The sequence below is a fragment of the Rhinopithecus roxellana genome, chromosome 12, assembly GCF_007565055.1.
Source record: "Rhinopithecus roxellana isolate Shanxi Qingling chromosome 12, ASM756505v1, whole genome shotgun sequence".
NCBI lineage: Eukaryota > Metazoa > Chordata > Mammalia > Primates > Cercopithecidae > Rhinopithecus > Rhinopithecus roxellana.
Window position 1 is genome coordinate 135,296,131 of NC_044560.1, and position 14,025 is coordinate 135,310,155.

General features: G+C 51.7%; 2 protein-coding genes across 4 annotated transcripts in view; one reads left to right on the plus strand and one right to left on the minus strand.

The window, feature by feature from the left end:
* LOC115892008 (persulfide dioxygenase ETHE1, mitochondrial) overlaps positions 1-3,085 on the minus strand; it is a 29,544-nt gene extending 26,459 nt beyond the window's left edge. Inside the window, exon 1 of the mRNA XM_030913244.1 lies at positions 2,962-3,085. The gene's annotated coding sequence lies outside the window, so the exon portion shown is untranslated. The remainder of the gene's footprint in view (positions 1-2,961) is intronic.
* Positions 3,086-3,252: 167 nt separating this feature from the next.
* On the plus strand, positions 3,253-6,180 carry LOC104669457 (zinc finger protein 575). Of its 3 annotated transcripts, XM_010372426.2 has the most exons (4): positions 3,253-3,584; positions 3,848-3,949; positions 4,387-4,551; positions 5,073-6,180. In XM_010372426.2, the coding sequence occupies exons 3-4, from the start codon at positions 4,473-4,475 to the stop codon at positions 5,729-5,731; spliced, it is 738 nt and encodes a 245-aa protein (XP_010370728.1). In that variant the 5' UTR covers positions 3,253-3,584; positions 3,848-3,949; positions 4,387-4,472; the 3' UTR covers positions 5,732-6,180. The 3 variants fall into 3 exon arrangements, with proteins under 3 accessions (XP_010370728.1, XP_030769101.1, XP_030769099.1); XM_030913241.1 differs by lacking the exon at positions 3,848-3,949 and having other exon boundaries at positions 3,524-3,584; positions 4,456-4,551; positions 5,073-5,967; XM_030913239.1 differs by lacking the exon at positions 3,253-3,584 and having other exon boundaries at positions 4,456-4,551; positions 5,073-5,967.
* Positions 6,181-14,025: the final 7,845 nt, after the last annotated feature.

The window sequence follows — 14,025 nt, forward strand, 5'->3', positions numbered from 1 at the left end:
GCCAGAGAAAGGAATTCCTTACTGAGAGAGTCCCCTAAATAAGACCTTCTCACCCCTGGCACCCTTTCCTGTTGTTTTTGCAGAATTTCTAGACCATTTATCTGTCCTTTGAAGACACACCCTCGATGGGGTTTATAGGCTCAGCTGTGAGATGTTCTAAGAATTAGACTTGGCTTCACCCTTCTCAGCTGTAGGACCTTGGGCAGAAAACTTATCTTCTTCTGGGTTCCAATTTTCTTATCTGCAAAATGAGGTTGAAAACAGTTCAACAGCTTGCCATAGTACAGGTTCTCAATGAGAACTGCCCATCATTATTTTGTCACTATCCTTGACTTCCTACCTTTGCCACCTCCACCCACTTCCAGGCCCTGCTGAGTTAACCTGGTTTATTTTTGTTCGTTTGTTTGTTTTTGAGATGGAGTCTTGCTCTGTTGCCCAGGCCAGAGTGCGGTGGTGCAATCTCAGTTCACTGCAACCTCTGCCTCCTGGGTTCCAGAGATTCTCCTGCCCCAGCCTCCCAAGTAGCTGGGATTACAGGTGCATGCCACCACACCCAGCTAATTTTTGTATTTTTAGTAGAGATGGGGTTTCGCCATGTTGGCCAGGCTGGTCTGGAACTCCTGACCCCAAGTAATCCACCCACCTCAGCCTACCAAAGTGCTGGGATTACAGAGGTGAGCCACCGTGCCCAGCCAGATTTAACCTATCTTAACCTGCCCACTTTTCCATCAGCACACCCTCTGCCCCATTCAATGGGCAGCAAAGCATAAATGCAAATTGCCCAGACTGCAGGGCCAGGCTGAGAGATTCAAATCCTCACTCTGCTACTTCCTGGCTGGGATGACCTTCCCCTCCACACCTCATTTTCCTCCTCTGCACAAGGATGATAGTAGCATCTCCTCTTAAAACATTGCTATGGGGATTAAATAAATTAAGCACATAAGGACAGCTTCCAGTGTATAATAAGTGCTAGCAATTAATATTGTAATTAATATATAACAATACCCTCACTGGTCTTCTGGCTTCTACTCTGCCTCCTTAAAATCATGGTTCTTGAAAATAGCTGTGGCCCTAGAGGCTGGGCACGGTGGCTCACACCTGTAATCCCAGCACTGTGGGAGGCCGAAGTGGGCGGATCACCTGAGGTCAGGAGTTTGAGACCAGATTGGCCTATGTGGTGAAACCCCATCTTTACTAAAAATACAAAAAAAATTAGCCAGGCATGGTGGTGGGTGCCTGTAATCCCAGCTACTCAGGAGGCTGAAGCAGGAGAATCACTTGAACCTGGGAGGTGGAGGTTGCAGTAAGCCGAGATCTTGCCACTGCACGCCAGCCTGGGCAACAGAGTGAGACTCCATCCAAAAAAAAAAAAAAAAAAAAAAGGCGGGCGCAGTGGCTCACGCCTCTAATCCCAGCACTTTGGGAGGCCGAGACAGGTGGGTCAGGAGGTCAGGAGATCGAGACTAGCCTGGCCAACATGGTGAAACCCTGTCTCTACTAAAAATACAAAAATTAGCTGGGTGTTGTGGTGAGCACCTGTAATCCCAGCTACTTGGGAGGCTGAGGCAGGAGAATCGCTTGAACCCAGGAGGCAGGGGTTAGCAGTGAGCCAAGAATGCGCCACTGCACTCCAGCCTGGGGGACAGAGCAAGACTCCATCTCAAAAAAAAAAAAAGAGAGAGAGAACGAAGAGTCACTTCAAACTAATATAATGTGTGGAGCTCATTTAGATCTTGAGTCAAGCAAATTAAGTGTAATAAAAAGATATTTATGAGATATGATGTTTGACATTTAGCTTCGGAATCATTTGGGAAGAGTGGATGGGGGGTAAATGAAACAACACTGGTCATGAGTGAGTAATTATTTTAAAAAAATTTTTTTAAAGATATGGGGTATCGCTCTGTTGCACAGGCTGGAGTGCAGTAACATAATCATAGCTCATTGCAGACTTGAACTTCTGGGTCAGTCCCACTCCCCATCCCCGTGAAATAGCTAGGACTACAGGCTGCCACTAAGCCAGGTTTTTTGTTGTTGTTTGTTTTTTGTTTTTGTTTGTTTTGTTTTTTTAAAGATGGGAAGGTGTCTCGCTATGTTGCCCAAGCTAGGATTTTTGTTTGGGTTTTTGGTTTTTTTGTTTGTTTGTTTTTTTGAGACAGTCTCACTCTGTTGCCCAGGCTGGAGTGCAGTGGCTTGATCTTGGCTCACTGCAACCTCTGCCTCCCAGGTTCAAGCCATTCTCCTAATTCAGCCTCCAGAGTAGCTGAGATTACAAGCGTGTGCCACCACGCCCGACTAATTTTTGTATTTTTAGTAGAGACGGGGTTTCACCATGTTGGCCAGGCTAGTCTTGAACTCCTGACCTCAAGTGATCGTCCACCTCCACCTCCCAAAGTGTTGGGATTACAGGAGTGAGCCACCGCGCCTGGTCCCAGTCTAGTTTGGAACTCCTGGGCTCAAGTGATTCGCCTACCTCTGCCTCCCAGAGTGCTGGGATTACAGGCATGAGATAGGGAGCCTGGCCTAGGCACTTTCTATTCTAAACACTTTCCATTATTATCGTATTTAATCCTAACAACGCTCCATTTTATAGATGAGGAAACAGAATAGAAAGAGAGCTAGAAAGGGTCACACAGCTAGAAAGTGGCACAGCCGGATTCCAAACCAGTTACCCAGGCAATCTGGCTCCAGTCCAAATAACCCCGCCAAACTCCCAGGGATCGCAGACCTTGCGGGTTATCGGACTGGAGACCCACCCGTGCAGAGGACTTTTACGGGCATTTCCTGGCCACTGCTTGGGAAGAATGCCAAGCTGCATGCCACCCCAGGCCTAGCACCACGAGCATGGGCCAGGGCACCTCGGGACCACCCAGGCTTCCGAGGGGGAAGGTAGATTCGGACGTGGCTGAGAATCTTGAATCACCCAATAGCGAGGTGTGCCGAGGCGCTATGCAAATACCGTACCTTTTATTGGGCACTGGCTGTCTCTGCGCCCGGAGTCCCGCCTCCGCCCTCTCTCGAAAAAATGGTCAGACTTTTTGCAAACGCCTTGAAGGGTGGAATTAGCAGCGAGCTCTTGAAACTGCCTCTGGAGATGGAACCCAGCGGAATTCTCGAAAAGAAGAGGGACATTAAAAAGAAGGGTGCATGTATTGATTTCCAAGCGCAGTTTGTCCATGTTAATCTTGCACGTGCTTGACTCCAGTCAGCCACCGTAGGCTCCGCCACCGGCGGTGCACTTTCAGTCGATGCGGTAGCTTCGCGCTTGCTCACGAACTTGCCTGCCTGGCTTGCGCACCCAGCTCCCCCTTCCATTCCGTCTTCCCCCTCCGCAGCCTCTGCCAGCCGGCACTGCGCATGCTTTCTGACGCCCACTTTGGTCCAGCGTGGGAGGAGGGGATGGAAATGAGGTTGGGCCGAGCAGCTCGCGCGCGCTCCCTTCCCTGCCCTCCCCCGACGGCGAACGCGCGCCGGGCGGTGCAGCTTCGCGGGTCCGAGGGCAGTGCAGCAGCAGCGGCAGCGGCTGCGGCCGTGGCCGCGGCGGGAGGAGCCCGAAGCCCCGCCCCCGGGGAGGGGCCGTCCTGCAGGTGAGGGGGCAGGGGTTCGGGCGCGGATACTGGCTTGCAGGCTGAATGCCAGAATCACCCCGAGGGAGAACGGTTGTGGTCCGGACGCCTAGATTCTGGAGGGGCCGTGCATTGGTGCCTGAGCCTCGGGAGGGTGCATCGATGCTTGAATGTCTGATTCGGAAGGGTGCATTGACTCCTTTACGCTTGGGACTCTGAGGGAGAAGTCAATTAGGGGTCTCTGGACCGCACACATGCCAGGTTCCTTACGTATCTTCCTCCAGGTCCCCCCTCTATCCTCCACGGCCCCATCCAAGCCAGGGATGAAATTTAACGGCAAGAAGGACGCAGTTGACGCGGCGTCAATGAACTAAGTCAAAAGCCGGGTAAAGCTAGATCTTCGATGTGAAGCCCCGCCCACTGTGCTCATAGGCCCCTCCCCTGGGACGGTGATGAAAGACCTGCCCACTCCGCTCGAAGGCCCCCGCCTCCTGGGTCTAGTTTCAGTACAGGCCTTGGTCCTATTTGTACAACTCCGCCCATTCCAGGACTGCAGGGTCTGGTGGGGAAGGTCCCGCCCACTCTGCGCATAGGCCCCGCCAGCTCCGCCCTCAGGACGGTCGCTTAGTTGTGGAGACCCCGCCCACTCTGCTCAAACACTCCAACCCTGGGTTTAGACAGCGAAGGGACTGCCTCTGGCTTGAATTTGCATAGCCCCGCTCACTGTGGTCTTAGGCTCCGCCCCCCCCCGCTAAGCCCGCCCTCGCCTTAGCATCCCATACTTACAGACCTTGCTCCTAAACAGTCTGATCCCTCATTTTAGGCCCTCCAACCCTATCCCCATCAGCATGGTAATCACCGCCGTCACCCCTACCCCGCGCCCTGCCCCTAGGTTCCTGTGCCAGCAAGATGCTGGAGCGAGGCGCGGAGTCCGCGGCCGGGGCCACCGATCCTAGTCCCACTGGCAAGGAACCGGTAACCAAAGAAGGTGAGAGTGGCCCCGCCTGTGAGTAGGGAGCATTCTCCAGGAATGGGGACCAAGATAATCACATTCTGGGGGAATCTCAGGGTGAAAGTTTGAGGGCCCCAGGGTGATGACTATCTGGGATCCCCAAAAATGGCCACGTTCTGGGAAATCCTCCCATTTGGCTCAGAGAGAGCCTCAGTAACCATTTGCTAGGGCTCAGGAAATTACAGAAGGGATGGGGCAGGGATGACATGCGGGATGTCAGGGTGATCACTGGGAAGACACTAGAAACAGATACGTTGGTAGCTTTGAGGAAGCCTTAGGAGCTTTGGGATCCAGGAAAGTAACCCTTTGGAGTCCCTCAGAATGACGCCTGGGGGGAGGGGGAGCAGAAACATGCAATTTGGGGAGTCGCAATATGATGCTTGAGGTGCCCAAGTACACTTGGAGGAGCCCCTCAAATATCAAACTCGTGGCGGAGTCTGGCCTAGGCCCAGGGCGTCGGTTGCTTCCTGGAGCCCACCAGCCCTCCTGTCCCCCAGCTCCCCACCAGGGCCCACTGCAGAAGCCCAGCCAGTCAGCTCCAGGGCCCACCGCGTCCGCGAGCGTGCCTCCCCGGCCTCGCCGGCGGCCCCCGCCCCAGCGCCCGCACCGCTGTCCCGACTGTGACAAGGCCTTCTCGTACCCGTCCAAGCTGGCCACGCACCGCTTAGCACACGGCGGCGCCCGACCCCACCCATGCCCAGACTGCCCCAAGGCCTTCTCCTACCCCTCCAAGCTGGCAGCCCACCGCCTCACGCACAGCGGCGCCCGCCCACACCCGTGCCCACACTGCCCGAAGGCCTTTGGCCACCGCTCCAAGCTGGCGGCTCACCTCTGGACCCACGCACCCACCCGCCCCTACCCGTGCCCCGACTGCCCCAAGTCCTTCTGCTACCCTTCCAAGCTGGCGGCCCACCGCCACACGCACCACGCCACCGATGCCCGCCCCTATCCTTGCCCGCATTGCCCCAAGGCTTTCTCATTTCCCTCCAAGCTGGCTGCCCATCGCCTATGTCACGACCCGCCAACCGCACCTGGCAGCCAGGCGAAGGCCCGGCACCGATGCTCCAGCTGCGGCCAGGCCTTTGGCCAGAGACGCTTACTGCTCCTTCATCAACGCAGCCACCACCAGGTGGAGCACAAAGGGGAGAGAGACTGAGCCCTCCCTTGGCTCACTGTCCCCCTCTGCCGCCAGCCCTCACCAGTAAGAGGTGGGATTTCTAAAACCGACTGCATGAGCTCCCTCTTCCAGATAGCTGGCAGAGGGCAAGGCAAGGGATTGGCCATTTATACTGGGCTCCAACTCAGAAGCCCGAGGAACTCTTTGCTCCTCTGCTTTGGGGAGATCTCAAACCATGGAGGTGGAGCTGTGCTTTTGACAGCCCTGGCTCTGCTTCTCCCCACACACTTATATGGCAAAGGTAAAAAGTCTGCTACTATGGTGGGTTGATAAGGATTGTGGGCAAACAGGCTCTCTTGTTGTTAAAAGTTTAAATTGGTGTCTCCACTTTGGCCATATGACTGTATCTAAGAAACTGAAAATACATGCTTGTCTCAACTCTTCCACTTGTGGAAATTTATTCTATAAACTCATGTATGTGAAAAAAACAGTGTATAACGGTGTTCACCACAGTGCGACTGTTGTGGCCAAAGACTGGAAGCAACTCAAGTGCCCAGGAACAGGGGACCGACTATTGAAGTACAGCCACGGAATGGAATAGGTAGCAGTAGAAAAAAAAAGTGCTGTATGTACTGATGTGGAAAGATCTCCCAAGATACATTCGGTGATAAAAGGGTATAGCACTGACCATTTAAAGACAATCAAAAGCCCAAGCTTCAGGTTGGGTGTGGTGGCTCACGCCTATAATCCCAGCACTTTGGGAGGCCAAGGTGGAAGGATAGCTTGAGCCAGAAGTCCAAGAGCAGTCTGGACAACATAGCAAGACCCCATCTCTACCAAAAAAAAAAAAAAAGCTGGGTGTGGTGGCATGTACCTGTAGTCCCAGCTACTTGGGAAGCTGAGGTGGGTGGATCACTTGAGCTGGCAGGTCAAGGCTGCCGTGAGCTGTGATCATGCCACTGCCTTCCAGTCTGGATGACAGAGCAAGACCCATCTCAAAAAGAAAAAGAAAAAAATCCCAAGATTCAGAGCCATCCCTGACCCACTTGTTAAAGTTGCCAGGCCTTGGACAAGCTTTCTCACTCCTCTGGACTCAGATGCCTTTGCTGTAAAATGGGTGGGTTATAAGGCATTTGTAAGGGGCAAGCAACACCTCAGGCAAAGTCAGTTCCCCTTTTAGAGCCTGTTTCTCCCATTGTAAAATAAGGATGAGCAAGCTAGCATGGGACTACTCTTCATTCCACAAATATTAAGCACCTCCTGTGTGCTGGGCCCTGCATGGGGTGCTGGGGACACAGCAATGAAGACAGACCTTGTCTAGTGAGGCAAGTGGACACTAATTTTAAAAAGCAGCAGCAGCAGGCCACGCAGAGGGCTCAGACCTGTAATCCCAGCACTTTAGGAGGCCAAGGCAGGCGGATCACTTTAAGTCAGGAGTTCGAAACCAGCTTGGCCAGCATGATGAAACTCTGTCTCTACTAAAAATATAAAAACTAGCTGGGTGTGGTGGCGTGCACCTGTAATCCCAGCTACTTGGGGAGGCTGAGGTACAAGAAATCGATTGAATCCGGGAGGCAGAGGTTGCAGTGAGCTAAGGTTGCACCACTGTACTCCAACCTGGGCGACAGAGACCTGGCCTCAAAAAAAACCAAAAAAACCCAGCAGCGGCCAAGTCATTCTTTCATCTATGTATGTATGTATGTATGTATGTATGTATGTATGTATATAGAGATAGGGTCTATGTTGCCCAGGCTAGTCTGAACTTCTGGACTCAAGCAGTCCTCCCACTTTGGCCTCCCAAATGTGCTAGGATTACATGCGTGAGCCACCATGCCTGGCCCCAAGTCCATTTAGAAGAACAAGTAGGAGAGCCTTGGCTCCCCACCCCCTCAACCCAGATACAAAATTATTACAAAGCTGTGCAGTAATGAAATTGGTGGTGTTGGCTTGAAAACAAGCCAGTGGAAGACAACTGAGAGCTCAGAAACAGACCTGTGCTTATGATGACATATGACAAACTAGACCTGTAGATCTGGGAGTGGCAACCTTTTTCTATAAAGGGCCAAAGAGTACAGACGGTCCCTGACTTACAATGGTTTGAATCAGGACTTTCTAACTTTATGATGGGTTCATCTGGATGTAGCACCATTGTAAGTCAAGGAGCATCTTTTTTTTTTTTTTTTTTTTTTTTTTTGAGACAGGGTCTTGCTCTGTTGCCCAGGCTGGAATGCAGTGGCACGATCACAGCTCATTGCCCTGAACTCCTGGGCACAAGCGATCTTCCTACCTCAGCCTCAGAAGTAGCTGGGACTACAGGCACACACCACCACACCTGGCTTATTTATTTTTATTTTTGAGACACAGTCTTGCTCTGTTGCCCAGGCTGGAGTGCAGTGGCATGATCGCCACTCATTGCAAACCTCTGCCTCCCGGGCTCAAGCAATTCTCCTACCTCAGCCTCCTGAGAAGCTGGGATTTCAGGTGTGCGCCACCATGCCCAGTTAATTTTTGTATTTTTAGTAGAGATGGTTTTCGCCATGTTGGCCAGGCTGGTCTCGAACTCCTGACCTCAAGTGATCCGCCTGCCTTGGCCTCCCAAAGTGCTGGGATTACAGACGTGAGCCACTGCACCCAGCCCCCAGCTAAATTTTAAAAAAAAATTTTTTTTTTTTTAGAGATGGGGTCTCACTATGTTGCCCAGGCTGGCCTCAATCTCCTAGCCTCAAGTGATCCTCCTGTCTTGGCCTCCCAATGTCCTGGGATTCCAGGCGTGAGTCACTGAGCCCAGCTGCATCTGTTACATTTTTAAGTTCTGCAGGCCATACAGTGTTTTCCACAACTATTCCATTCTGCCACTGCAGCAGGAAAGCAGCCACACACATTACAATACATAAATGAATGAGCATGGCTGTTTTCCAATAAACATTTACCAAAATTCTAAGTAGGCTGGATTTTGCCTATGGGCTGTAGTTTGTTGAGACCTGACATGGATGAGTGGAGGGTGGACAGACTAATCAGTAAATAAGGCTAAGAGACATGGGGAAAAATTAAGTTGAATCCCCTGGTGTATAGAAGAATGATCCCCCAAAGATATCCACATTTGAATCCCAAGAACCTGTATGTTAGCTGGCATGTAGCAAAAGGGACATTGCAGATGTCATTGAGATGGGTAAGTTATCCTGATTATTCAGATAGGCCCAATATAATCACAAGGGTCCTTATATGAGAAAGAGGGAAGCAGGAGACAGAGAGAGGTGATCATAAAAGCAAATATTCAAGTGATGGAAGACCCTAAGTCAAGGAATTTTGCCTACAAAAGGCAAGGAAATAAATTCCTCCTTAGAGCCTCCAGAAGGATTGCAACCCTGCTGACACTTGATTTTAGGCCAGTGAGGCTGATTTTGGACCACTGACCTCCAGAACTATAATAAAATTAACTTGTGTAGTCTAACACCACTAAGCTTATGGCGATTTGTTACAGCAACAATGGGAAACTACTGCAGATCCCTACCTCACACCATATGCAAAAATACGTTTCTGGGAGTTTAAGATCTAAATTTGAAGAGAAAAACTCAAAATATTTACACGGAAAGAAGAATTATCTTAGTAACTCCAGAGGTAGAGACAATATCCTTAAGAGACAAAAGAGTGTAAATCATAGATGAAAAGATGGGTAAATGTGACCATAAATGAATGGTAAAGTTATGACTAGGATGGATGAGATGTAATATTTTAAGAGTGTGTACCTGGCATATCCTATTATATAGTGGAAGTTAGGAAAAGCCTTGTTGAGGATGTAATGTTTGAGCTGAGATCTGAAAGTTGTGGAGGAAGGAGAAAGTAGAAAGTGTCCATAGACTAGATAAAGAACAAGTGGTACATATACATCAGGGAATACTATGCAGTCATAAAATGGAATGAGATCACATCCTTTGTGATTTGCTTTCCAGGAAACTGATTTGCTTTCCAGGAAACTGATTTGCTATCTAGGCTCACCAGGGCAAGTATTAAAGGACCAGTGAGTAGGCAAGGCTAGGAGCAAAACTGCAAATTTATTTTTTGGTCAGCCAGCTTTGTGGGGGAGGGGTGAGGTCCAGCGGTCTCCGGCAGGGGAGGCCAAGGGAGTCGCTCCATGGAGCTCTCCCGTGAGGTTCCTAATGCAGTCCTGACAGGAGTGGGGGCTGAGGAAGTTTGTGCCCTGCGCCCTCCAGGAGCGGCTTTTATGTCCTGGGCCTGGGAGTGGGCGGGCAGTGGGCGGGACATAGGCGGGTTGGGGGCAGGGCGGTAGGCGTGGCTAGGCAGTTCCGGTTTTTCTCCGTGGGAGGTCGGGTTGCACCTGCACAGTCCACCTGTGTCTTTCCCGGGTGCGGGAAAGTTGACGGTGAAGAACCCGGAACTGCGCCATCTTGCCTCCGTTAGTCCAAACAGTTTGCAGGGACGTGGATGGAGCTGGAAGCCATTATCCTCAGCAAACTAACGCAGGAACAGAAAACCAAGTACTGCATGTTCTCACTTATAAGTGGGAGCGGAATGATGAGAACAATGGACACAGCTGGGCATGGTGCCTCACAGCCTCTAATCCCAGCACTTTGGGAGGTGGAGGCGGGCAGATCACCTGAAGTCAGGAGTTCAAAACCAGCTTGGCCAACATGGCAAAACCCCCTCTCTACTAAAAATACGAAAATTAGCCGGACATGGTGGCAAACACCTGTAATCCCAGCTACTCGGGAGGCTGAGGCACGAGAATCCCTCAAACCCAAGAGGCAGAGGTTGCAGTGAGCCAAGATCATGCCACTGCACTCCAGCCTAGGTGACAAGAGTGAGACTCCATCTCAAAGAAAAAAAAGAACACATGGGGGGAACAAACACACTGGGGCCTGTCAGGGGGTGGGGGTTAGGGGCTAGGAAGAGCATCAGGAAGTATAGCTAATGGATGCTGGGCTTAGGTGATGGGATGATCTGTGCAGCAAACCACCACGGCATACATTTACCTATGAAACAAAACTGCACATCCTGCACATGTACCTCTGAACTTAAAATAAAAGTACAAAAGCCGGGCATGGTGGCTCACGCCTGTAATCCCAGCACTTTGGGAGGCCAAGGCAGGTGGATCACCTGAGGTCGGGAGTTCAAGACCAGCCTGACCAACATGGAGAAACCCCGTCTCTACTAAAAATACAAAATTAGCCGGGGTGGTGGCGCATGACTGTAATCCCAGCTACTTGGGAGGCTGAGGCAGGAGAATCGCTTGAACCTGGGAGCCGGAGGTTGCAGTGAGCCAAGATCGCACCACTGCACTCCAGCCTGGGCAAAAAAAGCGAAACTCGGCCGGGCGCGGTGGCTCAAGCCTGTAATCCCAGCACTTTGGGAGGCCGAGGCGGGCGGATCACAAGGTCAGGAGGTCAAGACCATCCTGGCTAACATAGTGAAACCCCGTCTCCACTTAAAAAATACAAAAAAGGCCGGGCGCGGTGGCTCAAGCCTGTAATCCCAGCACTTTGGGAGGCCGAGACGGGCGGATCACGAGGTCGGGAGATCGAGACTATCCTGGCTAACATGGTGAAACCCCGTCTCTACTAAAAAATACAAAAAACTAGCCGGGCGAGGTGGCGGGCGCCTGTAGTCCCAGCTACTCAGGAGGCTGAGGCAGGAGAATGGCGTGAACCCGGGAGGCGGAGCTTGCAGTGAGCTGAGATCCGGCCACTGCACTCCAGCCAGGGCGACAGAGCGAGACTCCGTCTCAAAAAAAAAAAAAAAAAAAAAAAAAAAAAATACAAAAAATTAGCCGGGCGAGATGGCGGCGCCTGTAGTCCCAGCTACTCGGGAGGCTGAGGCAGGAGAATGGCGTGGACCCGGGAGGCGGAGCTTGCAGTGAGCTGAGATCAGGCCACTGCACTCCAGCCTGGGCGACAGAGCGAGACTCCGTCTCAAAAAAAAAAAAAAAAAAAAAAAAAAGGCGAAACTCTGTATCAAAAAATAAATAAAAATAAAAAAAAATAAATAAAAAAAAAAGTAGAAGAAAAAAAAGTGTCCAGCATAAGGGCTAGGACTGAGCAGGCTGCTGTACTGTACTCAGGCCTTTCAGGGAAGGTTCTGGGAGGGGTAAGGGGTCTACTCTGTCCTCCCAACCCAGCAGTGCCGCTTGTATCCACGTTTATACAGAGAGCTGTCCTGTATATGTGAGCTGGAGAGTTTCTCCAAAGCAACCACACCAGCAGCAAAGTTTCAAAGACACATACTCATTTGAGAGGGCGTTGATCTGATCCAACCTTACTTTCACAGAGGGGAGAAATGAGGCCAGGAAAGATGAGATTTATTGGCAACCAAACCACAGGGCAGTGCCTGAGTCTAGGTGGATCCTGGGTCTCTTGATAGCCTGACACCCACCCAGCTGTTCCTTGAACACGTAACGCACGCTCCTGCCTCAGGGCCTTTGAACTTGCTTTTCCTCTGCCTGGAAGGGCTCTCTCAGATACTCCTTACTTCTCCCGGGTCCCTGTAAGTCCTCCGAGAGGCCATCCCCAATCACCCTATCTAAACTACCAAGACCTTACCATTGTTGTCACTCACGATGCTATGTTTTCCTTGCTCTCACAGCATTTCCCACTATCCAAGGCTGCACTGCACATGCACCATCTCTGTCCCCCTGTACAATGTCAGGCCATTGAGACTGGGGACTACTGTCTGTTTTTTTCATACTGTCTTCCCAGTGTCTCCCACATGGTGGCTGTGGTAGGCAAAGTAATAGCCTCCCAAAGATGTTCACATCCTGCCTGGGCACAGTGGCTCATGCCTGTAATACAGCACTTTGGATGGCTGAGGCGGGTGGATCACCTGAAGTCAGGAGTTCGAGACCTGCCTGGCCAACATGGCAAAACCTCGTCTCTACTAAAAATACAAAATTAGCCGGGCGAGGTGGCGGACGCCTGTAGTCCCAGCTACTCGGGAAGCTGAGGCAGGAGAATGGCGTAAACCCGGGAGGCAGAGCTTGCAGTGAGCTGAGATCCAGCCACTACACTCCAGCCTGGGCGACAGAGCAAGACTCCGTCTCAGGAAAAAAAAAAAAAAAAAAAGAAACACACACACAAAAGTTTAAAATATCAATTAGGTATATTTGTATTTATTTAACTGTTTCATGAATCTTTGTTTCTATCCTTTCCCCTATAACCCATTTTTTTTTTTTTTTTTTTTTTTGGAGACAAAGTTTTGCTCTGTTGTCTGGGCTGGAGTGCAGTGGCGCGATCATAGCTCACCGTGGCCTCACACTCCCGGCTCAAGTGATCCTCCAGACCCCCAAGCAGCTGGGACTACAGGTGCGCACCACGATGCCAGGCTAATTTTTAAAATTTTTCTTTTGTGCAGACAGGGTCTCGCTATATTGCCCAGGCTGGTTTCAAACTCTTGGGCTCCAGCAATCCTCTAGCCTCGCCTCCCAAAGTCCTGGGATTACAGGCGCGAGTGGTCGCTGGGGTTCTTAACTCGGGTCTTTGAACTGCCTCAAGAAGTGTCTCTGAATCTGGGAATTGCAAGTAACGTTTCTGTGAGGACTTTTACAACACCGTTCATCGACTCTTCGAAGAAGAGTATGGACCGAAAAAGGCATAGAGCACTGCACATAGAGAAAATCAGCAACCCCTGCTCCCCACCATCAACCTAGAGGTGCCTACCTCCACGTGGGGTCAGGAGGCGGAAGCGAAACCAGACAGAAAAAACCTTTAGATCTATGAGGCAGTTCAGGTCCCTAGTGACATGAGCTAAAGAGAACTTGGACGCCAGGAGGATCCCATCACTGTACGGACTCTAGCAGACAGAATCCGGCTTCGCGGTTCAGATCAATCGCACGGAGGAAACAGCCCGCAAGTTCTACGCTGCCGCGGTCTTCCCGCAACAGCGCAGGCGCTAGGACTGCTAGGACGCCGCGCGCCTCCCGCGATGCCCCGCCCTGGCGCGAGGCAGGACGGGAAAGTCAAGATGGACGCGTCCATTTGAACGTCTCGCATGCCTTCCTGCCATTAGCACTCGCGCCCGGTGCTGTTGCCCATTCTTCCTCCGGAATAGGGGAGGGAGAGGGAATGAGAAGCTGCCGCGGCCGAGGAGTCACTGTGACGGACCCCGCCGCTGCCCTAGGGCCTCTTCGGCCCCTGCGCCTCCGGGGAGCAGCCGGGGCTCGCCGCGCCTGACGCGTCCCGAGTTATACAGGTGCGGGCCCTGTACCGCAGCACTTGGTGGTCTGTCGCGCGCCGCGTGACTCTTGCATCCGCCCCGAGGCCTATCCTCCCCTCGTGGCCGTAGGTCTGGGAACCCGGGGGACTGGGAACCTGAGGGAGGGCCCT